The sequence below is a fragment of the Giraffa tippelskirchi genome, chromosome 13, assembly GCF_054371585.1.
Source record: "Giraffa tippelskirchi isolate mGirTip1 chromosome 13, T2T-mGirTip1v1.2.pri, whole genome shotgun sequence".
NCBI classification, from domain to species: domain Eukaryota; kingdom Metazoa; phylum Chordata; class Mammalia; order Artiodactyla; family Giraffidae; genus Giraffa; species Giraffa tippelskirchi.
In genome coordinates, this window is record NC_137287.1 from 74727020 (window position 1) to 74742722 (window position 15703).

At 43.0% G+C, this 15703-nt stretch overlaps 1 protein-coding gene across 1 annotated transcript in view; it reads right to left on the reverse strand.

The window, feature by feature from the left end:
• The window catches only part of RSU1 (Ras suppressor protein 1), a 200971-nt gene that overhangs the window by 142928 nt on the left and 42340 nt on the right, over positions 1-15703 (reverse strand). Inside the window, exons 4-5 of the mRNA XM_081553626.1 lie at positions 9630-9750; positions 1710-1828 (exon numbers count right to left, since the gene is read on the reverse strand). Of these exons, the coding sequence (XP_081409752.1) occupies positions 1710-1828; positions 9630-9750 (240 nt within the window). The remainder of the gene's footprint in view (positions 1-1709; positions 1829-9629; positions 9751-15703) is intronic.

The following is a 15703-nucleotide window of genomic DNA, read 5'->3' on the forward strand; positions in this document are numbered from 1 at the left end:
TAGCTATTTTTCTTCAATTACTTCTGATTCACCTATATGGCTCGATTTGCATCAAGAATGAAACCAAGAAAACCACTGTGTCATTTATATCAACACTCAGGGCAAAAGGGCTCGGTTGTGTAAAGAGAACTAGGTCAAAAAATAAAGACCCAAAAGGCTTTCTCGTGATGGAGGTCAGAATCATAGTTCATTGCTTCCATCATCAGACTAATTATTACTACTTGTTTCTATAGCCTTAACCACAAAAATAAATGAAGATGAAGGAGTTAAAATAATGCAGTGGCATTTAAAAACAGAGAAAACCCTAACTTAGGCAGAAATTTGTTCACAATGTTATACAAGGATATCAGTCCCTAAACCACTGAAGGGTAAAACCCTGAGGCATCATTTTATCTTTAACCAAAAAGAGGGAGTATAATTAGATGTAGTTTTACTTGTTCACATGTATTCAACTACATTCTAATGTCTTAAAATTCATCAGAATTGTATGTTAATAGATGTAAGAAAAACAATTTCTCCATGGCCCAAGAAAACATGTTCAAGTTGGTTTCACGGGCCTGACAAGTCTGGGATAAAGAACATGTGCTGTGCTGTGCTTAGTCTCAGTCGTGTCCGACTCTCTGCGACCCCATGGACTGCAGCCCACCAGGCTCCTCTGTCCATGGGGATTCTCTAGGCAAGAATACTGGAGTGGGTTGCCATGTCCTCCTCTAGGGGATCTTCCCAACCCAGGAATTGAACCCAGGTCTCCCATACTGCAGGTGATTCTTTACCATCTGAGCCACCAGGGAAGCCCAAGATTACTGGAGTGAGTAGCCTAACCCTTCTCCAGGGGATCTTTCAGACTCAGGAATAGGATTGGGGTCTCCTGCATTGCAGGCAGATTCTTTACCAGCTGAGCTACCAGGGAAGCCCTGATAAAGTATATATGGAAGGTTAAAAAAAAAAAATGAAACTTTATAGAGACTAACTCAGAAAAACCAGAATTTCTGGATGCCAACTATGTCACTATTTGGAAAAACAGAACATTCACATAAGAACAACAACTCTCTCCTAAATATTTTATGAGTTCTCGGAAAAATCACTTTTTCCTGCTTTTCACAAGCATCTGCAGGAAGAAATGTGTTTGCATATAAGAGGATAAAGCATGTTCATCTATGACTGATGATTTCTTAGTGTCTGATGATATGCTATAGATAAAACAGATTATATCAATGAGAATACTTTTCAAGTCTTATAAGAATCCTGGCTAGAAATGTTTAAAATTCGGTTAGTGGTTTATTAATGTATATTTTTATAAGTAACTCATTGGAATATTTTTGGACAAAAAGCTTACAAAGAATTAATAGCAACACATGAGAAAGTCACAGACTATACATATATATAAATATATATAATTTTTTTTGCATGTTCTTTACAAAGATAGTCAAGCTCTCTAGCTAAATGTGAGACGATCTCATTTAGGCAAAAATCTCTATCATAAAGTTAATATGACATTACCAAGTCCACTTGAGTGCAATGGTTTTAGATCACGATTTATCAAATATACATACTGCTGAACTATGAGGGAACATTCAAAGGAATCTGAAGGAAAAAAATATATATATGTCCAATAATTTCTCTTGGAGTTTGGGACCTGGCAAATAAATTTCCCTTTTAGAATGCAGAGAACAACTTTAAGGAGATTTATAGGATTAAAAGTTTCTTACTCAGGTAGAAGAAGTTTCCAGGAAGAGAATTTTCATTCAAGTTGTTATAAGTCAAATCAAGGACCTCCAGAGCCGGAAGCGATCCAAATCCTCGAGGCAGAGTGTTTAGTCTATTCATGCTGTTGTTGGGGGTAAAAATATAAGATGTCACACACAAAACATGTACGTATATGGACTACTCAGATTACCTCTGTGTGCTGAGTCTCAGAGTCACCTGTGAGGGGCTCAAAGCTGAAAACCCAGCCATGATCCCATCTACTTTATGTTATTTTAACTAGCCTAGTAATTCTAGCCAGGTGGTCTACAAGTCCATGAAACATTTGAAAATGCCTTAGCTGTCACTTTCTCCAGTGGTGGTGCTCCAACACTGTTTTACATAGAAAAAAAACACATCACAAAATATCTGTCCTTCTAGAGAAAAACTTCTTTATAAGTGTGGCAATGATAAGACTCAGAAGATACATGTGAAGTCTCATAGTTTTCAGACTTCTGCTTTATTTGATTTTGCTTGTTCCTCCCAATGGGAGATCAAAAAAAAAAAAAATCACTTTTTGTTGTTTTGTTTTGCAACTACTAATAGTAGTTCAGTATCATCTCCAATTAGAATCAAGTTTGCCAGGGACCAGGGGTGTGGAGGGAGGAGGGGGATGGGGAATTGTTTAACGGGTATAGAGTTTTAATATGGCACGATGAGAAACTTCTAGAGATAGGCTGCAAAACAATGGGAATACACTTAATGCTTCTGAATCACAGAAACGTAAACATGGTATACTTTTAACATTATGCATATTTTGTATCACAATTGAAAAATGTTAAATATATATGTAAAAAGTGAAAGTGTTAGTTGCTCAGTCATGTCCGACTCTTCATGACCCCATGGCTGAGGCTCCTCTGTCCCTGGGATTCTCCAGGCAAGAATACTGGAGTGGGTTGCCATTCCCTCCTCCAGAGGATCTTCCTGACCCAGAGATTGAACCTGGGTCTCTCGCATCACAGGTGGATTCTCTACCATCTGAGCCACCAGCTACTACTACTACTACTAAGTCGCTTCAGTCGTGTCCGACTCTGTGCGATCCCATAGACGGCAGCCCACCAGGCTCCCCTATCCCTGGGATTCTCCAGGCAAGAATACTGGAGTGGGTTGCCATTTCCTTCTCCAGTGCATGAAAGGGAAAAGTGAAAGTGAAGTCGCTCAGTCATGTCTGACTCTTAGCGGCCCCATGGACTGTAGCCTACCAGGCTCCTCCGTCCATGGGATTTTCCAGGCAAGAGTACTGGAGTGGGGAAGCCCTTAAATAAAACACACATACACAAACACATCTCCAATGAAAGCTAAGGAAAGCTAAGAAAAATATTTTTCTATTATGTTCCATTTGTAAGACTCTTATTTTTCTTAATGTTATTCCCTTTGAATACACTTAAAATATGCTTTCAAAAAAAATTTTAATAATATAGGCTGACAAATACTGAAAGGTGAGGGGGGGGGACAGTGACACCAAACATAATTCTAGACCCCGATCCTTCTCACATGACACACAATCCTATTCAAACCCATCAACCAGGGCTTGTAGGAAACAGCTGAGAGCAGAGAGAAACCTAGAAAAAAAGTGATGCCCACCTCTTGATGGGTATGAACTCTTAGGTTAACTTTACAGTTAGCAAATTAACCTGTAGCACAACTTGCTGAGCTGCTGCTGTGCTCGGCTCAGTTGTGTCCAGTTCTTTGCGATCCCATGGACTGGAGCCCAGCAGGCTCCTCTGTCTACGGGATTTTACAGAGAAGATTACTGGAGTGGGTTGCCATTTCCTTCTCCAGGGGATCTTCCCAACCCAGGGATTGAATCTGCATCTGTTACATCTCCTGCATTGGCAAGTGGGTTTTCCTTTTTTTTTTTTACTACTGTGCCACCTGGGAAGCCCTAATAATTGATATTTTCTGTGAATTCACAATTTGTGAAGCACACCTGTGTCAAGTGTTTCCTGGGGTCTCCAAAACTGAAATGCAGGCAGGACAGCACTGATAATGATCTCCGGAACATGGCAATGGAGTGTCAGCTTAACACAGGTTTAGCACCAAGGACCTCTGACTTTCCTGATGAGAATGACAGGTATCTAAGAGCCCCCAGCAACTCCTGGAGGCCAAGGCACCCCTGATTCCTGGATCCCCACGTGAGGATGCTGAGTAAACTGAAGGAAAGAAATCAGAGACAGTGAGAAAGTCACAGAAGTATACAGCAAGCGCTTCCTTCCTTAAATCTTGCTCTGAGTTACCCATTTTTGAAAATGACCAATAAAAGCTTTTCTTTCCAAACCCAGAAGTACACTTTTGAAACATAAGGTGTAAGAAATCCACTTTCAGACTTTCTTCGTGGGAAGAGGAGTCTCACCAAAAAGACAGATCTCGTCCACTCTCCAGCCTAGAGCAAGCCCAAGCCTGTCCACCTGTGCATGTCAAGAATCTGCTAAACTGCAGGTTCTTTTTATTCCCTGAGCAAGAAACTAATCCTCCTCAAGGTGTCAGGGACTCAGCTGAGTCCCCTGCAGCCGGCAGCAGTGATAGCACTGGACCTGCTAATCCAGAGGGCAGAAAGGAAGCCCTAACTTAATGCATCGGAAAGGTCTGAAAGCGGGGTCGACTCAGCTTACCACCAACATCGGGAGCCACAGGACCTGTTCCTCAGGACACCAGCACACAAAGGGTAACTCCTTGGCTCCCTGGTACTGACGGGTGTCGGTGCTGCCTTCCCTGCAGGGTTCATCTCCATCCATCTCCATCCACACATGGGAGCTGCCTCTTTTCAGGGCATCCCCTGAGAGCTCCAGCACTCAAGGATGCCCAGAGAGGACAGAACAGAGCTAGGGTGGAGGTCTAGCTCCAGCACTCACTGACTGGGCGGCCTTGGGTAACTCAGCTTCTCTGAGACCCAATTTCCTCAACTGTAAGATGAATGCTGTAACTGATGCTGAACCTGAAGCTCCAATACTGTGGCCACCAGATGCAAAGAACTGACTCACTGGAAAAGACCCTGATCCTGGGAAAGACTGAAGGCAGGAGGAGAAGGGGACGACAGAGGATGAGATGGTTGGATGGCATCACTGACTCGGTGGACATGAGTTTTAGTAAACTCCGGGAGTTGGTGATGGACAGGGAGGCCTGCCGTGGTGCAGTTCATGGGCTCACAAAGAGTCGGACACGACTGAGCGACTGAACTGACTGAAGATGAGGAGAGCGATACCTCCCCAGAAGGACCACTAGAAAGAGGAGAGAGAAGACATGGGAAGCCCCTGAAACAATTTCTGGCTCCCAGGTATGTTCTCAAGAAATGATGGCTGTAACTACATCTGCTTTTCAGGAAGCTGGAGAGAAATTCTGACTCAGCCTCAAAGAGACGAGCTCGCCTAAGGAGACTGCTATGGAGTCTGAACCATGAAGGATGGCTTCCCCATCTGCTTACTCTCCAATCAATTCAGGTGTTAGAAGATAAAGCTGCTTATGACTCAACCATGCCCAATGGTTTAAGTTCTGTTTGCAGGTGAACATTTTTCAAACGCATATGGAAATGGGAAGATGCCCGCATATGATGGAAAACTTGATAAAACCAGAGTCAAAGATGTCTGGCATTTTTCCCCTTTTTCCTCTTCAAAAGCTGCAGGAAGGCCCATTCAAACACTTCTGTTTTGGAACACTGATATCCAGAGGTCCTCTGGGAAGATTCCTGATTCAATAAAACCTTCTTGCCTGAAAGGCAGATTTTTTTCTCACCTCCACAGTGACCTGCTCACACACTTAGCAAAAAAACAAAACAAAACAAAAACCACATCCATGAACACTCAACACTGTGCTCAGTGAAAACTTCTAAATCTTCATAAGATAAGCTCCTTCATCTAACTAGGTCAAAAGGTCAAAAGTTATTCCAGGGACTTCCCTGGTGGTCCAGTGGTTAAGACTCCATGCTTCCAAAGAAGGGAGCTGGGACTCAATTTCTGGTCAGGAAACTAAGATCCTACCTGCCCAGCAACATAGCAACAAAAAGTTATCCCAGAATAGTTGGCATGATGCTCTTGCCACGAGGTTATATCCAAAATAATTACCAATGTGTAACCTATGTGACTTCACATTTTTTAATAAAATAAAAATAACTCTGCACAATGAATGACACAATGGAAGAATGAAGAGCATCATTCGGCTTCCCTGTATTTATTCAGATGGCCTGAAATCCTCTCTGGTTTTGGGATCATCAGAATAAATAGCAAATTGGATATAAAACTTCAAAATCAACTTCTGGCTGAACATGAAGTTTGGATTACATGTGGCCTAACTGCTCTGCTGTGTGTGGTTTTTTTTTTTTTTTGGTCTGTTTATTCTGAGTCCTCTTCCATGCCTTGCCTTAACCAGCGCTGCACAGATACAATTTTTCATGCCATTTGAGGAAGAAAGTACCATTTACAGAAACCTATCTTAATCCCTCTCCCAGAGAACTAGGAATTGGGTTCAAACTCTGACAACCCCATCCATGCAGCTAGGTAATTAAATCCAGAGAGTGTTACACAATCAATAAATCAGCAAGAGCCAAAAATGCAAAACAGCTTCAAAGTCGACAGAGGCAACTCACAAGTGTTCGATGAAAAAGGAAAGTTTACAACTCTGTCCTGAAGCACCTTGAACTCAACCGAAAAAACCTAGGCCCCTTCCCTCCTCCCCAAAGCTTTCTCTATACATCTATTTCAGCTCCACCATCCCATCTGCACCGCCTCATGAATTTTCTATCTGCTTTTGTATACCTGTATCTACTTTTCATATAAAATCCCTCCCCACCTCCACTGTTCCTACCCTGGTTCACCAGGAATGCTAACCTGGTGGGTTTCATCCAACTTCTCCTCCATGTGATCTTTCATACAAGTATCATCTTACCCACCACTTCCCAGTGACAACTCCCCAATGGTCAACAGGTTAAGACCAGAGCTCCTTTATCTGACACACAAGGCCCTCCATTAGCACTCAACTCCCTGCCACAATGGACATTTACTTATTTACAGGCTGTTTCCCCAACTGTAATTATAGGTTCCCTGAGGGCTGGATGGCCAGCACCTGAACAGAGAGCTCAAGAAACACTCATCGAATGCACAGCAGACCCTGTGCTTCTCTGCCTGGCCTCATCTCCTACCTCACCTCCTCCTGCCTTACACTTTACACTCAGGACACCACGAAACTTGCAACACCTGGAACAGGTGATGCTCTGAGCTTTTTATCTTTTCTTAGTTTATTTTAATCGGAAGATAATTGCTTTACAATGTTGTGCTGGTTTCTGCCATATATCAACACAAATCAGTCATAACTATATATATGTCCCCTCCCTCTTGAGCCTCCCTTCCACCTCAACCCCTATTCCACCCCTCTAGATCATCACAGGGCATGGAGCTGAGTTCCCTGTGTTATACAGCAGCTTCCCACTAGCTACCTATTTCACCATAAAAGGTCAAAAAGTGGATGGTGGCCCAGTTTCTGTTTATATGTCAATGCTACTTTCTCAATTCGTCCCACCCTCTCCTTCCCCTGCTGTGTCCACAAGTCCATTCTCCATGTTGGTGTCTCTATTCTTGCTCTGCAAACAGGTTCATCAATACCATTTTTCTAGGTTCCAGATATATGTTAATATGTATTTTTCTCTTTCTGACTTATAACAAATAGGCTCTAGGTTTATCCAGCTCAGTACAACTGATTCACATTTGTTCCTTTTTATGGCTGAGTAATATTCCATTGTACGTACATACTGAGCTTTTAAATAAGTCCTTCTCACAATCAGAGATGTTGTCCATCTACCTGTCAGTCATCTCCGTATCGGAGTCTCAGCTCTAATGCTACCCCTTGTAGGAATCTTCCCAAGAATCTCACCTATAGGCTAACATGCTCCTGGCCCCTTTCTCCCACTGTCACCTGACAACCTCCCACTGGTCAGCGATCCAGCTGCACACTTCCCTGCTCACTGACAGCTGCTCTGCTCCCATCCTTAAGGCTGTGACATTCATCACTGATCTTCAAACGAGCAAGGCTCTCATGTAGAAAAGGCACTTACATAGTCCCAAGATAAATGAATCTATAAATAAAATGATGATGATAAATGTGCCAGGTACTATTCCTAGCACCATTTTTTTAGGTGAAAGAATGTTTATTCAGAGAGATACATACTCCACAGACAAGAGTGTGGGCCATCCATCTCAGAAGTCAAGAGGCACCAGGGTATGGGGTTATCAGTTTTTATTGGGGTGGTTAATTTCATACACCAATGAATGGGAGGATTATCCCAACTATTTTGGGTAAGGGGCATGGATTTCCAGAAATTGGGCCACCACCCACTTTTTGACCTTTTATGGTCCACCTAGGAATTATCATGGCACCTACACGTGTGTCATTTATACGATGCGTTACAATGAGCGCTTACTGAGACTTGAGGTCTAATGAAAGTCAACTTGTCCGCCATCTCAGACCTAGGTGGTTCTCTTGTACCTTATATATGTCAACTCACTTAGTAAATGATGAAGAATTTAATAGTAAGAATACATGTCTAGTATTGGGTTGGCGAAAAAGTTCATTTGGGCCAACCCACTATATATGTCTTGTTTTAGATTCCTTCTTAAATGCAAATGAAATATTAGGACTCAATCTTTCAAAACAGAGATATAAACAGAGGAGCCTTTCTTTTCTGGCTTGCCAGATGGGTACAGTCTCCTTATTTGTAAGAGAAAGCTGTCTGATATTAGGTGACTTCTCCCCTCTTCTAAACCCTACTTCCTCTCAGACATTATGAGAAAAGAATGCTCACAGGTCTTACAAAAACTGTCTCTCAACTGGAGTGAATAGCAAATGAAGAGAGTCTAACCAGATTCCCGGTGGAAAAATATGAACTAAAAATCAGTCCATGAACGATTTTTTTTTTTTTCACGACTGCTTCCTAGTAAATTGACAAATACCTGGCCAGCTCCTATAGCCACTCCATGTAAATCACTAACTGAATCACAGTGTTTATGGCTAAAATTTAATGATACATTACTTTACATGGAGGATGAGGCTTGGAGCAGGCAGTTTCCTTTAACAGCTCAACAATGAAGCTGGAATTCGGAAGTCCAAGTTCTGGGGGCCGCGTATGGTGTCTGACAGACAGTGGGGTTCTCTGTCTGCTCAGCCACTAACCTGAGGGACAATCAGGAGCAAGCTACTTAACCTCTTGGAAAAGGCTTGGCTTCCTTCTATACGATGAAATCCGTGATGCCTGCCCCTCCCCATTCCCAACTGTTAAGAGGGTCAAACACTGGTATGAGGACTCGGAAAACTGTAAAGCAACATAAGAACACAAAGTATTACTATTATTCACTGCAACCTGGTTCTGTAACCTCAGCTGAATCAAAACTCCTCTCTTCACCTTTGTATTAAGACAGATACAGGACTGATAACTGCTCAAATATAAAAAGGAAAAATTGTTAAGAATCAATGAAGTAGTGTTAGGAAACATATCCTCCCCTCCATAGCAGGAAGGTGCTTTGGACACTATTTCTACTCAATACAGAGAGGAAAAAATCAACCATATTACAACTGGCCTGTACGGTTCAAGCTAGCTATGCAAATGGGTTCCTTCTCGGGCAACATAACGGAAATAAAATTTTATTGGAAACAAAATACAGTAAAAATAAACTCCCTTATTACACCAACAATTAGCTTCTCAATTAGCACACAGACACATTTGCGCTAATGTAGGCCATTGAAAGGATGTATTAAAACAATAAAACTTTTTTAAAAACCTAAAACATGGGGAAAAAATTAGAGATCTGCTGCTCCTGTAAATGGCAAACCCTCCCTCGCTCCCGCCTGCACCCCAGCTTCCAGCTCCTCCTCCTCTTGTTTCCTTCTCCCTCCAAGAGACTCACCCCAGGTTCAGATGCTTGAGTTTCTGAAGACTGCTGATCTGCGTGGGCAGCTCCTCAATCTGGTTATTAAAAAAGTTAAGCACTTCCAGATTCTTTAGTTCTGCTATGTTTGGTGGCACAGCTGTGGAAACAGAAACGCTGAGTGTGAACGCAGGAACCTCGCCCTGGCAGCGAATGCTAGCAACACATTTTGCTTTCCTTTCAAATGAGAGAAAGATGAAACTCCAGCACAATCACCTTATTCACATATATATATATCTTACTTAATTTCTGTAGGTAGTTTCTTAGGTAGTAGCTCAACACCAGTTCACATGGAAATGTTTCCTCAAAGGGCAGAAGAGAAAATCTGTGCCATGAACAGTCTCTAAGCGAACATTATAGAGCATTCTGTATTTCTTTTTCTACATTTGTTTTCCTTCCAGTTTTATTGAGATATAATCAACATACAGCTCTATGTAAGTTTCAGGTGTCTTTGACTTACATCATGATTATCACAATATGGTTAGTGAACATCTATCATCTCATAAAAATACAAAAGAAATGTTTTTCCTTGTGATGAGAACTCTTAGGATTTACTCTCCTAGATGTAAAATTTTATTTTTTTAAATCATGTAATGTCTACTGAGTCCAGTTGTTTTCTTCCTTCTACTTGCCTCACATCTCCAAAAGAAAGTCAGCAAACTCCAAAATCCCTTCCTGAGTAATGTATCATCAAGCTGTTTAAATAATCTATCTGAAGAGCTGTCCTCCTAACACTTGACTAAATCACAATGATGTTTAAATTCAATCTTAAGTGATAAACAGTCAACCTACCGAGTTTCTGATTTTTGCCTTTGTATCTCAATCAACACACACACACACACACACACACACACACACACACACACACCTTGTATCAGATTAGCAACTGATTACCGCATTATTATTCAGGCATATGAAAAACCAGTTCAGTAGCAAGAGGTGGACATGAATGTGCATATCAAAGGTTAAAGAAAGCGACTGGGGAGCTGAAAGCATCCCCCTTCCCTACAGTATATACTTGCAAATACAAATTTAAAAGCCAAAGGCATCTTTACCTCAAAAATACTAAGTCTCACTTGGCAGCAGCAGGACACTGAATATATTGTACTTCATGTATCCCATCTGCTGATTCAGTCTCTCCACAAACATGTTACTGGCCACCAGCTCATTCACGGCTCGTGTAAGCTCTTAATACCAAAATATTCAGGTAACTGAAACTATGGACGAAGGTCTTGGGTACCACGGAATAAACTGTTAAGTCTTAGGTTAGTACATTTTCTTCCCATCTCAACATCCTCCTCCAGGGAGGATGCTCCAGAAAACTGGAGAACCTGGGGACAACTTTGCTGAAAACCAAGGCCAAAGTGTGTGTAACATTCCAGACAGGCATCTCGGGTTTTTGTTTGTTAGTTTTCTTAATTTATTTGGCTGCACCAGGCCTTAGTTGCAACATGCAGGATCTTTAGTTGTAGCTTGTGGGATCTAGTCCCCCAGCCAGGGATCGAACCTGGGAAACCTGCATTGGGAGTGTGAAGTCTTAGCCGCTGGATCTCCAGGGAAGTCCCCAGACACCTGAGATATATCAAAAGACAGCCATGCCAAGAACCCCAGTGGACAACTCCCAGAGAAGCAGAAGTAAGGCGGCAGGCACAGAGCTCATTACAGCTGAGTCATCATTTTCAGCTTTATAAAATGTCTAAGGTATCGGTGACCTGATTACTTTTAGAGGGTTGGTGTAAGTTCAGAGACCGACATTTACTAGAGGACGGGGTTGTGGAGAAGAGGAATTAATCTGAACGAAGACAGCTGGGAAGAGGTAGTGGTCCAGATGGAAAATGAGCAAGGCGTGGATGAAGTGGTTACCAAAGAGGCTGGTTGTGGGGATGGAAATAAAAAGGTAGGCTTTAATGGGATCATGGAGGCAACTGGTAATTCCTCCAGCACCTCACTCCCCAGTGCCAAGAGGAATGCAGACAAGCCCTACCTGTAGGATCTGGCTACAAAAGCACATGTTTAGGTGTGGTCCTCCATAACATACTTTTTCAGGAATGGATCATATTCACTTTGCATAAATGACCACAAGGAAATTCATCCGACTGTGCCTGCTGGATTTAGAGGTGTTCATTTACTTGTTCTCTCTACCTGGGCCCTGAAGTGTGTCAAGTGCAAATCGACAGAGGACTACAGCCCTGCTCAGAGACCTCACTCTTTCCCCGTTCACCCTCCAGCTATCACTAAGCTTCTCTCCCCACATTCATCTGATTAGCTTGAAGAGCAATAAAGAAAGTTAGGGCAACCAGGAGAAAACGATGATCTCAATTTAACCACAAACCAAGAATAATGCAGCCAGAATTACTGCCACTTTCCCGAAGTTACTTTGCCAATGCAATTAAATGCTGGTCCGAAGGTATCGCCTTTTTTGACAGGATGAGAGATTATTTCGCTCTCCTTGCTAAATCAGTCCAATTTAAAACCACACGTTATGCTAAATGTGATTTAGGGCTTTGTTCTGTGGACACAAACAATAACCCCACATTCAATTTACCCAGCCTCTCCCAGATTTTTGGTGCACATGTGAATTGTTTGCTAAAGACTCCATTCAAAGAGAAGGGGAAAAAAAATTTTACAGCTAATATTCTTCCTAAACTATAGAATCCCCAGCCCCATCCCCACCGTAGTTAAAAGCAAAGGAAATTAACATTCAGACCTATCTGGGTGGGATGACGTTCACGCTTTCAACCAGCATTTAGAGAATGCTTATTTTGTGCACAGAAGCATAAACTTATAACACCGAGCATTTCAATACTTTTGGGGATAAAGTAAGAGAGGCAGACTATTTAAAGAAAGTCACGGGACCTCTCTGGTGCTCCAGTGGTTAAGAATCTGCCTTGCAATGCAGGGGATGCAGGTTTGATCCCTGGACAGGGAACTAAGATCTCACACGCCACCCACATGCTGCAACTAGAGAGTCCATGCTAACTGCTAAGTCGCTTCAGTCGTGTCCGACTCTGTGTGACCCCATAGATGGCAACCCACCAGGCTCCCCCGTCCCTGGGATTCTCCAGGCAAGAATACTGGAGTGGGTTGCCATTTCCTTCTCCAGTGCATGAAAGGGAAAAGTGAAAGTGAAGACGCTCAGTCGTGTCCGACTCTTAGCGACCCCATGGACTGTAGCCTACCAGGCTCCTCCATCCATGGGATTTTCCAGGCAAGAGTACTGGAGTGGGGTGCCATTGCTTTCTCCGAGAGAGTCCATGAGCCGCAACCAAAAAAGATCTCACATGATGTAACGATGCTAAGAGCTGACTCATTGGAAAAGACCCTGATGCTTGCAAAGATTGAGGGCAGGAGGAGAAGGGGAAGACAGAGGATGAGATGGCTGGATGGCATCACCGACTCACTGGACGTGGGTTTGGGTGGACTCAGGGAGTTGGTGACGGACAGGGAGGCTTGGCATGCTGCGGTTCATGGGGTTGCAAAGAGTCGGACACGACTGAGCGACTGAACTGAACTGATGCAAAGAAGATCCCAGGCAGCTAAATAAATACTTTAAAAAAGAGAGAGAGAGAAAAAATTTAATTGAAAAAATAAAGTTACAATAAGGCGGGTTATCAGAGTCGATCACCAGAGACAGGTCTGATGGCTGGAAAGCAAACTAATCCCAACAAAACTGTCCATAAAAAAAATAATAATAATCAGTTAACAATATGAGTAAGAGTTGTGCAGTGGCTAAATCATATACATAGATCCATGAACAATTTACAAAAATCTATTGCCGGGAGAAATATCAATTATCTCAGATATGCAGATGACACCACCCTTATGGCAGAAAGTGAAGAAGAACTAAAGAGCCTCTTGATGAAAGTGAAAGAGGAGAGGGAAAAAGTTGGCTTAAAGCTCAACGTTCAGAAAACTAAGATCATGGCATCTGGTCCCATCACTTCATGGGAAATAGATGGGGAAACAGTGGAAACAGTGTCAGACTTTATTTTTGGGGGCTCCAAAATCACTGCAGATGATTGCAGCCATGAAATTAAAAGACACTTACTCCTTGGAAGGAAAGTTATGACCAACCTAGATAGCATATTAAAAAGCAGAGACATTACTTTGCCAACAAAGGCCCATCTAGTCCAGGCTATGGTTTTTCCAGTGGTCATGTATGGATGTGAGAGTTGGACTGTGAAGAAAGCTGAGCACCGAAGAATTGATGCTTTTGAACTGTGGTGTTGGAGAAGACTCTTGAGAGTCCCTTGGACTGCAAGGAGATCCAACCAGTCCATCCTAATGGTGATCAGTCCTGAGTGTTCACTGGAAGGACTGATATTGAAGCTGAAACTCCAATACTTTGGCCACCTCACGTAAAGAGTTGATTCACTGGAAAAGACCCTGATGCTGGGAAGGATTGAGGGCAGGAGGAGAAGGGGACGACAGAAGATGAGATGGCTGGATGGCATCACCAACTCGATGGACATGAGTTTGGGTAAACTCCGGGAGCTGGTGATGGACAGGGAGGCCTGGCATGCTGCAATTCATGGGGTCGCAAAGAGTCAGACACGACTGAGCGACTGAACTGAACTGATTATGAAAAGGGAGCAGCAACGTGCCATCGGTCATAATATTCTGTTGGAATTTTCAAAACAGCTACATGACACACCAGCAAGAAGCAGCATTTTAAAATATAACTAAGCAGTGAGAATCAATAAACTTCTTCTTATGCATCTGAAATGCTCCTCCTTCTTCCATCTGTCTGGTTTCTGACCCCTCTCCACCCTCGCCAGTGGTACACACAAGTCTACAGACAACAAGGAGCCGAGTCCACAGAAGAAACAGAGAGGCAGTGTGATGCAAGAACCCAGGAGGCCTGGCTCACTCATCCTGGGCTAGCTCTGCACTTTCCTGACCAGCTCTGAACTCTCTGTGTGTCCTTAACTCATAACCTCTTTGGGCCTCCATTCCCTTCAGTCTGAGTTAAGAAGGCTGGATTATGACCATTTCTCCATTCCCTTCCACCCAGCTTTAGTATTCTGTAATTCTGAGAGGAGCTGATTGCAAAAATCAATGATATGGATTTAAATAATGCAAGAAATGGGGCCCTCAATTAGGAAGCTCAGTCATGTAGAACTTTGCCTGTGACAGAGAATTTAGTATCGTTTGCTGTCTAACTAGTATCATTGGCTGCCTCAATTCTGAGACTTCAGTTGCTAGAGAAACTCACAGGGGTGTCCAGGCTCCTGCATGCCACGATTGGCTCTGGTTTCAGGAACGGAGAATGCTGGGGGTGCTCCCAGCCCAGAGCTTCTGCTGTGTTTTGGAAAAGAGGACAAAGATGGGGTCATGTCATCCCAGAAACTCTGCCCAGAAACTGATCTCGGAGCATCTTCTGACATTTCTAATTATTCAAGCTAATAAGCTCAGGAAGACCCTCTTTCCCTTCAAATCCTCTTCAATCTAACAAACTAAAAGTTGTTCCAGAGGTTTTTAAGCCACCAGCCACTGGATGGTTCTAGGACAAGAAACCAAAAGTGCCTGGGGGCACTCAAGAGGGGAGCAAGACAAAAAAGGGCTCCCCTGATCTCCATAAACATCTCTTTACAAAGCTCCCTAGGGCAGGAAGCACTGGATGGACACAGCAGATAGACCAGCTCCAACTCCAAGAACCCACTGGCCAGCTTCAGTCCTGAATGACAGCCTGACTCCTAACAGGACATGTATCTGTCCACGTGAGTTACACGTACAACAGCCATAGCCACCAGCACTGCACAGATGATAAAGTGTGTTCACAAAATCAGTGTTACACTCAGGAACATGCTTTCCCTACTAGCTAACAACAGCTTGCCCTCTCTCCAACATCAGACCCTAAATCAACTACTGTTGTAGCAACTGGAACTTCACTCTAAGAGCAATTTTCTTCCAGGATAAAATCAACCATTGCACAATCGGTAACTTATTTTCTTGAAGGCTTTCAGGAGTTTATTCACACAATAATAAATGGCAGGAGATGCTGTGGGGCTGGGTGGGCGAGTATGCAGTCACTAGATACGTGTGGCTCCTTA